At 37.5% G+C, this 17,788-nt stretch overlaps 1 protein-coding gene across 4 annotated transcripts in view; it reads right to left on the bottom strand.

The window, feature by feature from the left end:
* Positions 1–17,788, bottom strand: part of LOC102221650 (protein capicua homolog) — a 40,763-nt gene that overhangs the window by 13,416 nt on the left and 9,559 nt on the right. For all 4 annotated transcript variants that reach the window (XM_014470176.2, XM_023344814.1, XM_023344815.1 and 1 more), the window contains exons 3-9: positions 17,088–17,346; positions 9,829–9,960; positions 9,356–9,509; positions 5,158–5,257; positions 3,686–3,868; positions 2,636–2,762; positions 1,987–2,159 (exon numbers count right to left, since the gene is read on the bottom strand). In XM_014470176.2, coding sequence (XP_014325662.1) covers positions 1,987–2,159; positions 2,636–2,762; positions 3,686–3,868; positions 5,158–5,257; positions 9,356–9,509; positions 9,829–9,960; positions 17,088–17,346 — 1,128 coding nt within the window. The remainder of the gene's footprint in view (positions 1–1,986; positions 2,160–2,635; positions 2,763–3,685; positions 3,869–5,157; positions 5,258–9,355; positions 9,510–9,828; positions 9,961–17,087; positions 17,347–17,788) is intronic.

Raw genomic sequence — 17,788 nt, 5'->3', positions numbered from 1 at the left:
AAAACAGGAAGAATTGCATAAGTGAAAAGTGTTTAATTTTATTCAGTTCATGCAAGCTTCTGCTTTCAGCTGGGTATCAAACTCTCCGTTTCAGATTAAAAGTAGGCATTAAGATCTTACATCAACACAGAAATGGAAATAAAGACCCAAATGAAATGCCAAGACTGGCGTCTCATATTCACACCTTTTTTTGTCGCAGTTACAAGACGAGCAGAAGTTTCACAACATCCCACGTAGTAGTTTTTGCACTTTTGCTGACAAACACGCAACCAAACAACAGGAGAAATCGAATGCATGCCACAAGCTTTCAAACGCGCGTCCTGAAACAGAGAAGCCGGCCGGCCAGCCGGTGTGCGTGCATGCATGCGCTGCTCCCCTGCGATTTGAAGCGATGCAGCAGCAGCAGAGGCGAAAGCTTGAGAAGCCAAAGCCTTGCACTCCCACAGAACTTTCAGTGGGTTCTGCCTGCGACACAACATGCAGGGGAGAGTCCATTCCGTGTCTTTTTGATTCGTAGAATTCAATCAAACGATTCTGAAGAAGTCTGTGCTTTTATTCACACAAGCTTTGCAAGTTCATTCATCCGCAGAACTGTGCAATCTAAACAAAAACCTAAATAATAGGCCTGTCGCATTAAGCAATATATTAATTAATCGCATGATAAATTAAAATGATCTCAATTGCCATTTGCATGATTTATAGTTCTTCTCTTTTCTCTCTTTCTACTAAAAACTGAATAACAAAAGTCTTCAGTCTCGTATTTTGGTCTCAACTAGCCTTTTTTCTGAAGAACAATTTTGTTTACAGAGACTTCATAATTCACTATGCTCATTATAACATTTTCTAAGAATGATTTTGTGGGGGAAAAGTACTAAACATGTTTTGTATAACTCGTAGATCAGTGGGAAGCATAATAAGTCACCTTTACAATGTTTTCCAGTTGCAGTGTTGAGTGTTTCATCACTGAGTGGGCGTATTTTCTTTAATATGCCATTATTGTTGCTGTACTAGTTGAAAATGGTCTCAAAATGACAATATTATCTATTATTTTATCTAAATAATTTCTGGACAATTTGTCATCCAGAAAAATGTTGTAGTGACAGGCCTAACAGAAACTTCCTCCTTTTTCCTCCTTCTGTAGAATATTTTTAAAAGGGGGCTTTTTAATGCAAAATTTATGATTTTGTGCTTCCATTTGGGTCTTAACTGCTTTCTAAAAAGTGCTTCAGAAAGTCACCCAACCATTTTTTGGCACTAAATAGTTACCTAGCAACCACAGTGGCGTTTCGCCCGTTACCTGGCAACCCAAGTGGAACTCCAGCACATTTGGTCAGTTAGCTTTACTGCTGAATGTGACCATTTTGTTTACCGGGACTTCATAATTCATTATATTTGTTGTTTCTGGTTTTTTTTGTTTGTTTGTTGGATATTTAAAATGTCTTCCAGCTTCATTGTTAAATATTTGTTAGAATTTAAAGTCTTTGAGAATGTGTTCTTGCATTATTACCATTATATTACCGGACAATGGTCTCAAAACAACATTATTGTTTATCACAGTAACTTCTGGGACAATTTATTGTCCAGCAAAATGTGTTATTGTTGTATAATTGCGCATCTGTTTGCAGTCATTTTTACGTTTGATTGTAAACATCGGGCTGGGGGCGTGGCCAGCAGCAGCTTATCAGGATTTAAAGAGACAGAAGGCCACTGAGACTAAAATCTCACTATCTAAAGAATATTTTGTGTATAAAGGAACATTGTATAATTTATCCTTTAAGGACAAATTAATGAGAAATTGGGTTTCTTTGTTGAAAACTACCACCTAAAGACATCTGTCTTTGTGTTGTTAGATGGTTTTGCTACGAGATTCTAGTTAAAAATCATGAAAAGGTCCCATCAAAGCATTTTGATAAGATAGTTTCTTTGTTATTTTTTGTCTCTTGAGTTATTTTTCTGCCTGGGAGGCTCAGATTAACGACCTCATACCTTCTCCAGCTCCCGCTGCCTCTCCCTCTGCTCCAGGGTGTGAACGGCACTTTGGGAAAAGGCTCGGGGACGGGGGTGTTGGCCCCCAGAACCCCTCCCTCGACGCTCCGATGCCCCCGGCCAGCCCGGACCTCCACCTTTTCCCTCCAGCACCTGGGACTCTGAGAGCGCATCTGGGGGGAAGAGAAGAAAGCCTCATCAGGGACAAGATGAATAAAACTTCACATACATTTTAGATTGTTTTTTATTTATTCATGATGTTGGAAACGTGAGTTTTTCTTCTTATTGCAAATAAATTAGATTATGGGTTTTGGATTTCATTTTAAAATATCTAATGTTCAGAAATTTCTTTTAAGAGGTAAAATTGGAGAACAATTAAATCAGTTTTCAATTGTTTTTGATCTTAAAATCTAACTTGGTACCAAAATAAACCAGCTGTTGAAACGGTAAAGAAATTAAATGAATATGTTGCAGAAAGCCCTGCGACAGACTGGCGACCTGTCCAGGGTGACCCCGCCTCTTGCCCGGAACGTAGCTGGAGAGGCACCAGCAACCCTCCCGACCCCATTAGGGACAAAGGGTGAACAGAAAATGGATGGATGGATGGATGTTGCAGAGATTTGAAAAATGCAGACTTTGGCAGACTCACCCATGCTCTCCGACATGCTCCTCTCCCGCAGCTCCTTCGGCGTCCCCCGGCCCTCAGACAGAGACTTCCTGCGGTCTTTGTTGCACCACTTCCAGTCGGGGTGGGCCTTGAAGTGAGCCTCTTTCACCTGCAGGAGGAGAAGAAAGAATGTAAAGCAGAAAATCTAATGGAAAACAGTAGAAATGTCAAAGTTTTACTTCCAAAGACTCAGATTTTATTTACAGAATATGTTGCAGTCTCTACTAAATATGGACAATAAATTGTTTAATCAGTTTATCAAATTTTAGTTTGTTTAAGATTTAAAGATTTTTGCAAAATCTGGATTTTTTCATGATGTGACATCAAGGGGGCGGCCATCTTGTTTGACAAGCAGCTTTTATTTGGATTTTGAATTCAGGTCAATTGTACAACTAAAAATTGGAGCCAGGTTCAAATTCAAGAGTTGTTTTTTATCTTATACAGTCATAATATTACAAGAATACAGTCGTAAAAATAAATAATATGAGAAAAAAGTTTTAATATTACCAAAATATTGTGTTCAAATTTAAATCATTACCTTACCTTATCTGTAAAAACAATACAAGATAATCAGCTTTCCTAATTTTATTTTCATGTCTTTATAAAATTGTGACTTAGGTTTCCTAACCTTATGACTTTATTCTGGTAATATTATGATTTTATTCTGTTAATATTACATTATTGTTGTACAAGTTTATCCTCGTATTACTATAACTGTATTCTCATAATGAAAATATGTAAAAGTTGTAGCCTGGCCCTAGTATTCTTTCTGATGACCTGAAATCAAATTCCAAATAAATAGAATCTGTCAAAACATGCTAGCCAAACAAGATGGCCGCCCTGGGCTTGCTGGCGTCTCTCTGAACTGTGGGAACAAAAGCTTTGGTACAAAAATCTCCCCTAAAAAATCCAAATCTTCCAAAAACAAAATCTTCAAAATTGATTGATAAAATCAAATCTGTAATGATTAAAGATTTTTATGCAGCCTGTCTGTTTGAAATGAGTCCGTTCAGTGAGGGTTTCCATGGTAACCTGAAAGGCCAGGTCGTGGTACTTCTGCTTCTCGTTGGGGCCCAGAGCGTACCACCACTCGCCCAGGATCTTGCTGACAGTCCGGTTGTCCTGGTTGGGGTGCCGCTGGTGCACCAGCGCTCGGTGGCGTTTACTGAAGATCATGAAGGCGTTCATGGGGCGGCGGATGTAGTCCTTCTCCCTCTGGGTGGGTTTCAGAGGCAGAAAAACATGCGATTACCGTAGTTTCTACGGCAAACAGCTTAGTACACTTTAAATAAGACATAACTTTCAGTAAAATGTAGCTTGTTTCAAGTCAATAAAACACTACTACTACCAGTAGATTTTAATTAATATCGGGGAAATGTTGACTTAAAGCAAACTCCTATATCTTGCAGAAAAGTTACCTATAAATTAGTTTTGTCTTATTCAAGTATTCTAAGATATTTCTGCCAGAAACTAGACCAAAAATACTGTGCATTAGCGCTTAACCCAAGTGCAGACAATTACTTAAAAAACCCTGCAGTGCTCATAAAAAGTATCCACTGTTTTGGAAGTTTTACTTTTTTTTTTTCTTGTGCTTTTAGGAATCAAAAGAAATTGTTGTTTTGCCTTCAAAAAATCCTTTAAAAATAGTTTATGTCAAATTAAAAACTGATGTTTACAAAATATGACAATAAAATAAAACTAATTAAGGTAAAATAAGGGCTTTATGTTGAGTATGGAGGTCGAAAACCGACATAATTAGAAATAAAAGCAGAAATATTTTAAGGTTTTGGTTTTTTCTCTGTGTTAATTTAGGTGTTTGTGTCGTTTTCAGTTAATTGAGTCTCCGTGTTGTCCTGTCCACCCCAGCTGTCCCTTGTTTCTCCTGATTGTCTCCCTGTGTATTTAAACCCACCGTGTTCCTTGTTCTTTGTCGGGTTCTTGTCTTGCTGTCTTGTCTTCTGTTAAGTCTGTTGTCAGTGTGTTTTTGATTGCTACCAGTTTTGAGCCTTAGCCTTCCGCTCATTCTGTGCTGCCTGGACTTTTGGGTTATTTGTGTTATTCATCATTAAATCATCACTTCCCTCATTTCAACCTGGGTCCACAGCATCTGCCTCACCAACTCTAACCACAAATCATGACAAATGTATAGATTTTGTTCTACATTTTACAAGTGTTTTCGTCAAGAACAAAATATAAAAAGTTCTTGTCAAAATATGTTTAAAGAAAATGCTAAACAAAATGTATAGATTTTTTAAAATGAAAACACTTGTTTTCATCAGTTTTGGTCCTCCATAGTTGAGAAGATGAAGGGAAGATGAATGGAGCTAAATCTGGGAAATACCAGAAGAAAACTAGATAAGGACGCTGCAAAAAACCCGAGGCTTGTAAAGATGTTGATTTCTAGATTGAAGAAGCCCATAATAATAATAAATCCCAGTAAAACATATTGAAGTCTGTGGTATTAATGCCAGAAAGGTCAGTGAAGGTCAGCCCGGATGACTCACCTTCCTGTCTCCGTCTTTGGGCAGGGCGCTGAGCGACTGCGTGCGTCTCTTCATGGGTCCGGCGGAGGGAGACGGGTCGTTCCCCACACCGGGGGAAAACCTGCATAAAAAACACAAAGGAAAGGGAAACTGAAAGTCCAGCTGGAAATCGGGGAGATTCCTCAAACTGAGGGACTTTCAGGAAGATTAATACACCACAAAAACACAAAATATTACCAACGTGTTTTGGGCCGGTTTCTAGTGCAAATAAAAACAGAAAACAAATACACAACTGACTAAGATATGGGAGCTTGTTTTAACTTTTAAAAAATCCATCATTTGACATTGATGACAATAGTACTAGTTTATTTACTGACAGCAGCACATTTTTCTTATAAGTTAAATAATCTGCCAATGGAACTAGATCTTCTTATAAATATTAAACAGTTATTGACTTAAACTAAGCTCCATTATCTTGCTAAAAAGTTACTTGCAAGTTTATTCCATCTTATCTCAAATTTGACTTTTTGCAGTGTATTGATGGGTTTTCTGTATCAACACCTGGAAATTTTAGGAACAAGTGCCAATGAACCAATTAGTATCTAATAAAACACTGCAAAACAACCTAAAGTTTAATGTTATCTGAAGCTTCTGTAAAAATCTAATAATATAATTGCTTTTAGCTCTGAATTATTTAACACTACTTCTCCCACGTTTTGCCTTTCTGCAGAAGATGACTTTATTTCAAATGTTTCTCAGCCGGGTTTTAACACATCTTTTTGAAAATAAATGATGAAACAGATTGAGTTTTTATCCAAGAACTCAGACGGTCTGTTGTAGATTTGAGAAGAGAAAATCAAAGAGGAGACCCAGCCGCTGCGGACTGGACTAGTCTTAAGGGTGAAAGTTTCAGATCTTTACCTCAAAGGTTCTGCTTTTATTCATCTTGACACAGATAAAAGCATGATTACATCACGGATACCTCCCACTGTGAAGCACATGGGGGGATCTGAGTTCGTTTGCTGCATGCAAATATCGGCCCGTAATGCTGCGTCATGCTCCAGAAACGTATCTGGTGGGTCATCAAAAACCCTGAGCGAGCAGAAATGCACCTCGCATACAAGAATTTAAACTGTACTGGATATAGATCAATATGGTTTCAGAAAATTATCAGCTCAAACGTACTCAGGGCCAAAAAACCAAAAATGTTTAAAAACTCAAAATCACCAAAAATGTTACTTTTTTAACCAAGTAAAGAATAAACTAAGCATAAACTATTTTTATAAAAACAAAACAGTAATCAGATTTTTCTTTATTTTGTGGGAATATGATCATAGATGCAGAATTTGAAATAGTTTTTGTACATTTTCTTTGCTAAATGAAAGGAAATGAGTTTGCTTTGTATTTCACTGCAAAACACAAAATCCTACCAAGTATTTTTGATCTAGTTTTTAATACAAATATCATAGCACACTAGAAATAAGACAAAAGTAACTAAAAAGTAATTTTTCAGCATGATATGGGAACTGGTTTTATGCTAATAATTCTGGTTCCTATCTCCAGCTAACGAGACGGGGTCACCCTGGACAGGTCACCAGTCTGTCGCAGGGCAACACAGAGACAGACAGGACACACAACCAGGCACACACACACACACACACACCTAGGGAGAATTTAGAGAGACCAGTTAACCCGGCAGTCATGTTCTTGGACTGTGGGAGGAAGCTGGAGTACCCGGAGAGAACCCACCATGCACAGGGAGAACATGCAAACTCCATGTAGAAAGACCCCGGGCCTACACATCTATATATATATATATATATATAAAAAACATGATTTTATTTAGAGGTGTCCCAACCATTTGCATAAAATTAAAATGTTATTTCTTAATATTGGAGGAATTGAAGTATCTCAGACATTTTTTTTTGTTTTTATTGCAGAGAATCGATTAAATATTTTTTCAGTTTTCTTCAATTGAGCCCAAAAGTTACAAAAACACAAATGTAATTTTGGTTTGGTTTCTAAAGCAAATATCTAGTGCACTTGAAATAAAACAATACAAACTAATGAGAAAATTTCTGCAAGAAATAGGAGCTTAAGAGTCAATAATTCTTTAATGTTGATTTTTAAAAAGTACCGGTTCCAGTGGCAGATTATTTCACGTATTATGTGGGAAAAAAATCTCTGCAGTAGAACTAATGCTTTTTAAATCAATATTAAGACAACCTCATAACTCTTACTAAAGTTACGAGAAATATGTATGTATCTTTGTTTTGTCTAATTTTAAGTGTACTAAGGTATCTGCACTAAAAACTAGACCAAAAACACTTGGTAAGATTTTTTGGTGAGGAGCGAAAATTTTAAAACCATTATAACCTGAATTCTGTTTCTACTTGAAATTTGTTTGGATTCTCTTGGTGAAAAAATGACAAAGCAAAAGTTAGAAAAATCAACAGAGAGATCAGCGAGTCAGTTTGCTTGAGGATTAAATGTCATCTCTATTTTGTGTACATGTTTTCACATATGGGGGCGTTTCCGTTTGTCATTTTGCTTCAACAGCTAAACAAAAACAGCAACCCTAGCAAATCTGAAAGCCCCCGAGGTCGATAAGTGTGTCGACTTTGTTTTCATCAATGACACTCGCCCTTTCAAAGCGATGCACAGGAAGGAAAAAGAAAAAAAATCAGGTGTAAGACTTTTGTATTTGTTTGGCGCCCCCAGCCTCTGAGATCCCTGTGACCCTGAAACATTCATAACCGCACTACGAACCAGACAGCACGTCTGAGTCACTGTGAAAGAGAAACGAGCCAGATGCAGACATGAAGCCTGAAGGAGAAAGAACTGTACAACTCCCAGCAGACGGACGCACACAAACACAAACACTCGCAGACAAAAGCGCCGCTTCCTTTCGACTTCTGCTGCACCTGTCGGCAGAGGCCTTGAGTTTGAAAAGGCTCAAACTACATGACAAGCTGCATCTAATCACAGCTACTCCCCACTTTGCTGTGAGTCATATGCAGAGTCGCAGAGAGGAAGCGACGAGTGCGAGGGGCTTGATCAGAAACTGAGAAAATATTACCAGACATCACGGTTTTACTTGACTTCAGAGAGAAATATTCAGGCACGCAAGGAAAGAAATATATGCTCAACTGTGCACTCAACCCAGCAGCTGAAATTTAATTAAAACGTAACCCAACACAAAGGAATCCTGATGTTTAAAGGTAATCTATTAGGATTCCTTGAACAGGTCTTAATAAATCTTCGGCAGCGTTGTTCAAAGTGCAGCCCATGGGCCATTTGCGGTCTTTCAAAGCAATTCAAACTTACCAAATAGTTTTGGTCTAGTTTCCAGTCCAAATATCTTATTACACTTGAAATAAGACAAAACTAACTTACGGGTAACTTTCAACAAGAAATAGGAGCTTGTTTTACGTAAAGAAGTTCTTATTATTGATAAATAAAAGTGCTAGTTCCAGTATTTCACTTGTAAAATGGTAAAAATGTCTGGTAAAAATCTCCTACTGGAACTAGTACATTTTTAAAATCAATATTAAGGAATAATTGACTTAAAACAAGCTCCTTTATCTAAATGAAACTTGTAAGTTAGTTTAGTCTTATTTAAAGTGAGCTAATATATTTGTACTAAAAAGTAGAACAAAATATTTGGTAAGATTTTGTGTTTTTGCTGTGAAAATGACACTTATTTGCCCCACAGGACAGAAACATATTCATTAAAATTTTTTGCACAAAATCATTCTTCGATAATGAGATTTTAGCTCTGTCTATTTTATTTTATTTTAGAGTGCCTCATCACTTTAAATCCAAATAAACTCGCACGCGAAAATGGCCGCAAACAGATGCGCAACTATGCAATCATACAGCTTTGAAAAGCAGAAGTGGAGCCTGCTGCACAACCAAGAGGAATGCAGAAAGTGGTTTCTGGACGGTAAGTCAACAACAAAACACTTGTCTTTTCCAGCAGCCATTGGGGTTGCTAGGTAACGGTGCACCGCCCATCAAATGTGATTCATTTTCAGAGACCAAAAAGCTATAAGTTGTTGGGTGTTTTTTTTTTTTTTTTTTAAGCGGTTTGGCTGTTTTTAGAAGCAGTTTAAACTGAACTATTAAATGTGCAAAAAGTTAATTTTACAAAGTAGAACTCCTCTAATCATTTAGCAATATTTCTTTCTGTGTAATAAAAAACCTGCAGCGTACTCACGGATCATCGGTATCGCTCTCTGTCTCGCTGTCCGCCCCGCCCCTGTCTGCTGGGGGATTGTCATTGGTTGGGGGAGGGCGAGACGGCGACCCCCTGTCCGGCTCCGGGGGGCCCGCCCGCCCTTCGCTCACCAGGGCCACACCGCAGCGAGGCTCTACAAAATAAAAGGTTTAAAATGATTTAATTTAAACATTTAAAAACAGAATGCATTCTTCTCAACTGAATGGCCTTTCAGCTCCGGTCGTTCTCCGTTTAGGTCTCCAACTCTGATATCTTGCATGATTTAATTTAATTTTCCTCATGATGTCACACAACGAAGTCGTTTGCTTGTCATGAAAACCTTAACATACATCCACAGCTGTGCTTCCATTTAACTCAAACGATGTGAACCATCATCTGGGCTCACATATCGTCCAGAGAACCGGTTGGTCCTCCGCCTAAGAAAAGACGTCATGTCAAGGTCATGTCGCTACCTTTGCTCTGATTAACAAGCTGCTGGCCATCAGCAGGCTGGCCGGCCGCTCCTGATTGGCTGGAGTCCAGGAACGGGACGAGCGAATGCCAGGGGAACACTGGCACCGACCGAGGCTCCACGTTGGTCCAAACTGTGGAAAAAAACAAAGTAAAAAAAAAAAAAGGTGAAATGTGACGATGTTGGTTGTGATTTCAGAGGAAAGATGATGTTCTGCCTTCTGGCTGCAGGTTCCACTGAAAAACACACTTTCGTAGAAAGGCCCTGAGCAGGAAGTCCATGAATGGACATATTCAGAGACATATAGATATCAGCCCTCAGGGTAATGAGGGTTGAGGGGTCATGTGGTGAGCGGCTCTGATGAGGGAACCTGTTATTTTTCAGCACTTCCTTTGATCTGGACTGAAAAATATTATGCAAACATACAAAAAAACTATTCATTCTTCACACTTTTACCACTTTAAAACCATCATTTATGAAAATGAGACATTCTCTACATGATGGGTGTCCAAAGTGTGGTCTGTGGTCCATTTGTGGACCTTTTACAGAGTTTTTGCAGACCACAACTTGATTTATTTCAGTTTTATTTTCACTTTCTTGGCCCACAAATACTTTTGACTGAATTAGTCCATGTGATAAAAGTTTAGACACCCCTACTCTACACCTAATACACATTTTTATTCCCCACAGAGAAATACTTTAAAACACAAGTTTGAAAGAATCATCCATCCTGCAGCCCTAAAAGGTTCACTTTATATTAATAATCTGCTAATTAAGTATTAAAATGGAAATAATGGTTCCAATATGGAAAATATTCCAAATGGAGCTCCATATACAGTTAGGGCTCAAACAATTAATCGTGATTAATCGATTGTTAAAATAATTGTCAAGTAACTTAGTACTCAATTAATCGTTACCTTAAAGTATACACACGCAAAACAAGGTAACCTGCTGAAAAAACAACATATTCAGAGCCGTAATAAAGCTAAAGCTGAATAAAAATACATTTTGCATTAAGATAATTAAAAAACATTCTTTGTCTTTTTCGAGTGACAGTTCTTCACCTGGTTCAAATTATATAGAAAATATTAAACATGCTGTACTGATGTTGCATTCACTATAGAAATCCTATGCGCATTTTCTTATTTAAAAAAGGAATTGAATTGTTTATTAGCATCTTTTAATGCATTTCTAATATTTTACAAAATAAGCTTAAGTGGCTAAATGAAAAACGTGAAGAATGTGCCAATTGTTTTCTCTGATTAATCGTCAGAATAATTTTCGCAGCTGGTTACACACGCTGCCGTTTTAAATGCTGATTCTGATGCTTATTACGACTGAATCCGCTCTGTTTGCAACTTTCTGCTAGTTTTAACCCGACTCTTTGTAGGAGGAACTTCAGCTGAGGAAGTTCACTTTATTCAAATGTTTGACACACATAAAGCGGGTTTGTTAAAGCGGGGTAGCACCGCTGACGAGTCAGAGCTCATGGGAACACGAGTGGGTCAGAGGTCAAACTCAGCTTCACCACAACAACTCGTAAACTAGAATACATTATCGACTCGTCCTGGACGTAGCGCTGCAGCTGATTCTGAATTTTTTATTATATTTTTTTACAGCAGACCTCAAGGAACTGATAACTGTTTTGTTACGCAACATAAACAAACACACTTGAGTCAGAAAGCTGGAGGCAATCGGCAGCTATGATACAAAATGAGTCTAATATTTTAGAGTTAAATGGACACGAACTGGCTGAACTTTTCTTGGCTCATATCATGTTTTTTGTAAACACAACCAGGCAAAATACACAAATCTGCTGCTTACAGGTCTGTCACTGTAACAAATTCATAACAAGTTATTTTGATAACTTATCTTCTAGGAATATAATGGAAATGGCATAATAATGCAAGTTCACAAAGGTAAATAAACTTTCATTTCTAATGAACATTTAACACTGGAACTGAAAGACATTTTAAATATCCAAAATAAATAAACAACAAATACAATTAATTATAACTGTACACAAAATTATCCTTCAAAAAGAGATTTAGTTGAAACCAAAGCATTATACTGAAGACTTTTGTCTCCCAATTTTTGTTTGAACGACAGATCAAATTATTGAGCTAATTTCAATTATCATGCGATCAGTTAATTTATTGCTTATTGTGACTGTTTGTCTCAAATTTTGCTTCTAAATTTAAAAAACACAATCTCAGATTTTTTTCATTCCAAACCAAATTTTAATCAATTTTGTTACTAAAAAAAAAATTAGAAATGACAGAAAACATGTTTTATATTTAAAATAATCCAATCTGTGAATTGAACGATGGAGTAGTAGGGCCGGGTTACAGGAACAACTTCTGATGGTCAATCGATTAATTGAATAAAAAAGAAATCGCAGATTATTCATTTAGCCACTGAAGCTTGTTTTGTACAATATTAGAAATACATAAAAAAATCTAATAGATAGAGAAGGTAAACCCTTTAGAAATGAGAAAGCAAAGATTTTATTACCTAAAATGCAAAAATGACATTTGATCATTTGTAGCAGAGCAGGCAACTGCAGCTAAAGATCATGTGAAAAATATGTCTACTGGTAGTTGCACAGTTTTTATTATTTCAAATAACATTTCTGTTATCTCTGATCTCTGCTGTTGCTGCAGTTTTATTTTAATTTATGCACATTTTGTACATTTTTAAAAAAATATGCTTCTCAGTTGAATATTTCTTTAAATCAGAGTATGATATTATTGATAACTGTACAGTATTTCATGTTCTGTATGAATGAATGAATATACTTTATTAATCCCAGGGGGAAGTTTTCATTTCAGCAAAGCCTGTCCAAAGAGCAAAACAACATAAGACATGAGTAGACAGGTGCCCATTTGGATTTTGTCTCTTAATTTAAAAAAAAAATCTTTGCCACAACTGCTTGCCATATTTCTCCTGTAGGACAATAAAAATATTTCTATTCTAAGCTATTGTATTCTATCAGTTACCACGTTTCAAACATCCTCATCATCTAACTTCAACGTTTTGTTATTTCTTAGTTTTATATGCTGGATGTAATTTATTGCACTAAATTAGCTATAGATGGTTTTCAAGAATACGTTAAGCCATTTCTCTTCATCTTTAATTGGATCTAATACCAATTAAAGAAGATGCTTCTTAGACAGTTTCCAACATCAATGAGAGGTGCAACAGGATTGCAGTGTTATCTGCTGTGCATATAAAACACCATCCTATATAATATTTACACTGAAGGTGCATGAGAGTCAAAATGTGACCTAATGGAAGTGCAAAATCAACACTTTTTTACTGCTTCCTCCCACAGTTGTGGCTACATGATGCAGAAAATGAGCCCAAGTGTGAGCAGAGTTGGTATTTCTCCTGAGAATACACTGCAAGCAAATGTAGGAGCTTAATATAGATTAGTGCTTGATGCTCTCCCTGCTTGCATGCTGTTTACCACTTGCTTGTCTATTAATATTGTGGTTTCATATATTAAATGTATGATGAAATAAACACAAAAATAGTCACCAGAAATTACCTGGAAGACTTGTAAGCACTTATTAATGTGCTGCAGCAAAGATAATTATCTTCAGGCGCCTCTTATATGCTCAACCTTGGAGCAACACCAAAAGTTTTCATATGTGAGACCGGATCACACTCTGGCAATTTTCTGCTGCTAACAAGGAAGAAAATATGAATCCAATTCTCCAGAAATCATCAGAAACACTTTGGTGTTAAACCATTTTCACACTAGTAACGTATCACACATTAGCACCTGCTAACAGCTAAGAACTGCTAACACCTCGTATTTCAACTGTGTACAAAAATATAACACTAGTTCTCCTTAAATTCTGTGATTTTACTTCTTGAAACTCACAAACACAGTTTAAACCAGAAAAGAGTTAATATTTGCTAATACTTGCTATCCTAGAAAATCTGCTAGAGTTCTTGAGGAATTTAAAATCTAACGGCCCAATTTGTTCTTGTTCTTGCCACAGAGTCAAAACACAACAAATTCTGTTCTTGTGGAGAATTTCTTGGCATTAGACACCAGTGTCTGGCTTTCAAGTGGAAAGTGTTTTATTAGTTTTATCTATTGCAAAATAATGGCTCCTGAATTTAAAAAAAATGTTAACATTGTGATGGTAACATGTTGCAGACTAATCATGACTCTTCGATGTCAGAAATCGAGCTGGCAGCTCACTTTCAGTCCCAGTTTTACTTTCACCCTTCAGTCATAAATAAACATCACAAATATCTTGGTCATTACTGAATAACAAAGTTCCCCAGAAAATAACATTTATGTAGTGTTAAAGGTGAAGAACTGAACATGTGATGAACAAGTTAGATAAAACATGATCATCACATTTATTGCACAAAATCACTCTTGAATAATGAGATTCTGAGTATTTTGAGCTACTTTGGAGAATGTTTGCTTTGAAAAGCAGAAGTAGAGCCTCCTGCACAACCAACAATGATGCAGCAAGTGGTTTCTTGATGGTAAGTCAACAACAAAACAATTGTCTTTTCTAGCAGCTGACTAAGCATGCTGGAGTTTCACTAGAAAAAAAAAAGAAGAGCACACATCTACAAAAAATTTTGAGATTAATCTCAGAAATTTAAAAAAAATTCTATTAAAAAAAAACATGTACATTTCTTAGTTTCAAGTTGAATATTTTTGACTTTTGAAACTGTAAAAATATCAGAGTCTAAAATTTTCAACTTTTGAAACAGAAAATTAAAAAAAGTCTTGAAAATTTCTGAGATTAATCCAAACATTTTTGAGTATTTTTCCAGCAAATCTTTGACTTTTCCAACTAATAAATTTAAAAGAATAAAGTTCTCCAGGTTCATCTCAAAATTTTTGTTTTTTCTGTCAAATTTTAAACTTTTCAAGCTCAGAAAATTTAAATATTTTCTAGAAAATTTCTGAGATTAATATCAAAATTTCAGAGACTTTTGACATAAACTTGCTCTTTTTCATTGTTCTGTCTACAGTTGTCCTGATATGTCATTGTGCGTTGTTGGGAAAAAACATATTTTCCAAAATTAAATCTTCAAAAACCAAAAATAAGATTATTTGCTAAAATTGATTTATCGCCCTATCGTCTAGGAAATATCAATCTGTGTGTCGTTAATCTGAAATCAATGTGTTTAAGTTAAATAAATAAATGAGTTCATCAACTACATGCTAATCTATTCAATGTGTGCTGCGTTTTCTCGCAGCAATGTACATCTGAGAGTAATAATGAAACTTATGATGCCAATGCAGCTGCAGAGGCGCTGGGTTATATTTAGGCGAGCTGCCTGGAGCCTCTGCAGCCTTTAGGCGCTTTTTCCTTTTTCTTTTTTAAAAATGCATGGTAAAGAAAATACTACACTACAGAGGCAGGTGCGGCAGTGCAAAGGACGTGACAAGCAGACAGAAAAAGAAAAGTGCACGGCCGTAGTCAGCTCGGACAATTTACTGAACCGGCAGAGCGGCGTATCCATGACAACACGCTGGCAATACGATTACCCCCCTGAAACATATTCACATCAAGTGGCCTTAATGCTCCGTCTGAGGCTGTTTGATTGTCTGAAAACAGGGACGGACTCTGTTTGTGTCTCACAGAGGAGTGGAGGACATGACCAGACATATCAAGACTTGCAGATTTTTAAAAGTTTCAGTGATGTTCCTCTTATCTCTCACAAACACGCGTGTAAAGGATAAAAACAAGCACTACACGCACTGAGTCACACTTTACACACAGCCAGCAGCAGGTTTGGGACATTGCCAGAGCAACTCATTTATAAAAGCTGTTGATATTCACACCCCAGCGAGGAAACGCGGTTTCATTTTAAAGTTAGGAGATTATTTAACATCAGGAGGTGAAATTTAAAACACTAAAAGTGATGTCATTTCACTTTACACCTCTACAAACTCCTCAAATGTCAGCATCAGCCGTGAAGCGACCGGATTTCCGACGTCGGGGCGTTTGAAAACGGTAGAAATCACCGTTACATTTCCAGCACTTGCACATGCTGTCATATTCACAAAGTTGGCATGGAAACAGGCACAGAGAACACGACGAACCCAAGCACCTGTACTCCTCCTAGCACATTTTCTTTCATGCAAACGTCTGATCGCAGATATGCAGTACAGTTTCACCCCAGGACACAAACAGCTAAGCAGCTGCAAACACAAAGGCGCAGCTATTGGAAGAAAGTAAGTACACCCTTAAACTTATGCTTAAAACACCCACAAATCAACAGTTTGAGGAGATAGATCTGGATGATATTTAACAAAAGATAAATAAATGTTTTTTTCAGAAACGATTAATCACTATCAGACGACTACTGAAATAATCATCAACTAATTTAGTAATCGATTAATCGCCACCTGGAGAATACAGACTCAAAAAAAGGTAATTTACTGAAAGAACAACATTCTCAGAGCTGTAATTTTATGAATTTCTAATTCAAAATAAAGTAAGTTTAAGTGGTTAAATGAAAAATGTGTTGAATGGTGATCACACCTGGAGACAATCAGTAAATCAATGCAGTTCTTCCTATTAAGTCCTGTAGTAGAGGCAAGGGTGTACTTAGTTTTTCCAACACACAGCTTCTCAATTTTGGCTCAATTTTGGTCAAATAGACGAAAACAGTCTTTTGTGTATTTTGTTTTTTACTCTTCATGTTACATTTAAATAATGTTAGAGCCTACAAATTAACTCCTACTATGACTCTCAAACAGAACCACTGACATTTCCTATCTACTTGGCACACTCGAATGTTTCCTGATAGCAAATTTTAGAAATGTACATTTAATAAACTTGCGTAAATGATATAAAATTGACTCCAGTTTAGAATTGGCTACAAGTCTGTGTTTCAAAAAGGCGTGAATGTAAAAACTTTCCTTTCCCCTGAGTTCACAGCTACAGCTCCGGACAAAACAGGAATTTTTTCCCCTCGGAAAAAAATTTAGCATTTCTAAGACAGCAGTTTGCAGCCGACTGGAGTGGATAATGTTTCCTCTCAGTTGAAAACTCAAAAGCGTTTTCTAAAATGTTACGCTACAAGCAGCTGTAAACTATCCATGAGTCATAGCCAAAGCACTCTGATGACACGGCTGTAAACCCAGAGAGATAAGAAACCGAGAGGAGTGCAGTAAAACCAAACGTGGCTCAGCAGATTTCTGCCTCTGACAAAAACAAAAGGTCAAACCCACAGGTGTCGTCTGGCCGCCACGCCCTCTGCCTGCCTTACCTGTGCCCGGGCGACCCATGATGATCTGCTTGCGCGGCGCCGGGTGTGGCGACTCAGCTGGCAGTATGAGCGGCAGCAGGGCGGTCGGCGTGGGGTGGCAGGCCACCGGCTGCGGCAGCGCACCACCCGAGGTGTCCGGGTAACCTTCGGGTTTCCGGTCCCGGCCCCCGGAACCGGACGAGGACAGAGCGGAGCCCGACGGGGCGGACACAGAGGATCCGGACAGCGCGGCGTGACCTGCTGTGACTGGGGTCAACGACTGCGGAGAGACATTGGAAAGACGTTGAGTCTGTTTGCAGGAAACATAAATTATTTAACCTGTTAGAGAACATGTGTCAAACTCAAGGCCCAGGGGCCAAATCTGGCCCGCCATTGCTCTTTATATGGCCCTCTGGCCTCTAGAGAGACACATAAAGAGGGCCTTAAAACAGTTTTATGTTTAATGTAGATTTTATCTGTCAACTGCCAAATTACATCAATGTGAAAAGATGTTCAACATTATTTAAGAGTTACTCAATGCTATGCAGAGACAGATATTTTACAGTTTTAATGCGTTTTATCGCTACATTCTGGGACAACCGGCCCTTTAAGAGCATTCATGATGTTGATATGGCCCAAAATGGAAATAAGTTTGACAGCGAGTCTGTGTGAGAGTCTCAATGTCTTTGAGTTAGCATAAGTGCTGTTAAGAGTCGGATCAT

The sequence above is a fragment of the Xiphophorus maculatus genome, chromosome 13 (genome assembly GCF_002775205.1).
Source record: "Xiphophorus maculatus strain JP 163 A chromosome 13, X_maculatus-5.0-male, whole genome shotgun sequence".
Classification (NCBI taxonomy): domain Eukaryota; kingdom Metazoa; phylum Chordata; class Actinopteri; order Cyprinodontiformes; family Poeciliidae; genus Xiphophorus; species Xiphophorus maculatus.
This window is presented reverse-complemented; position numbering and strand designations above follow the sequence as displayed.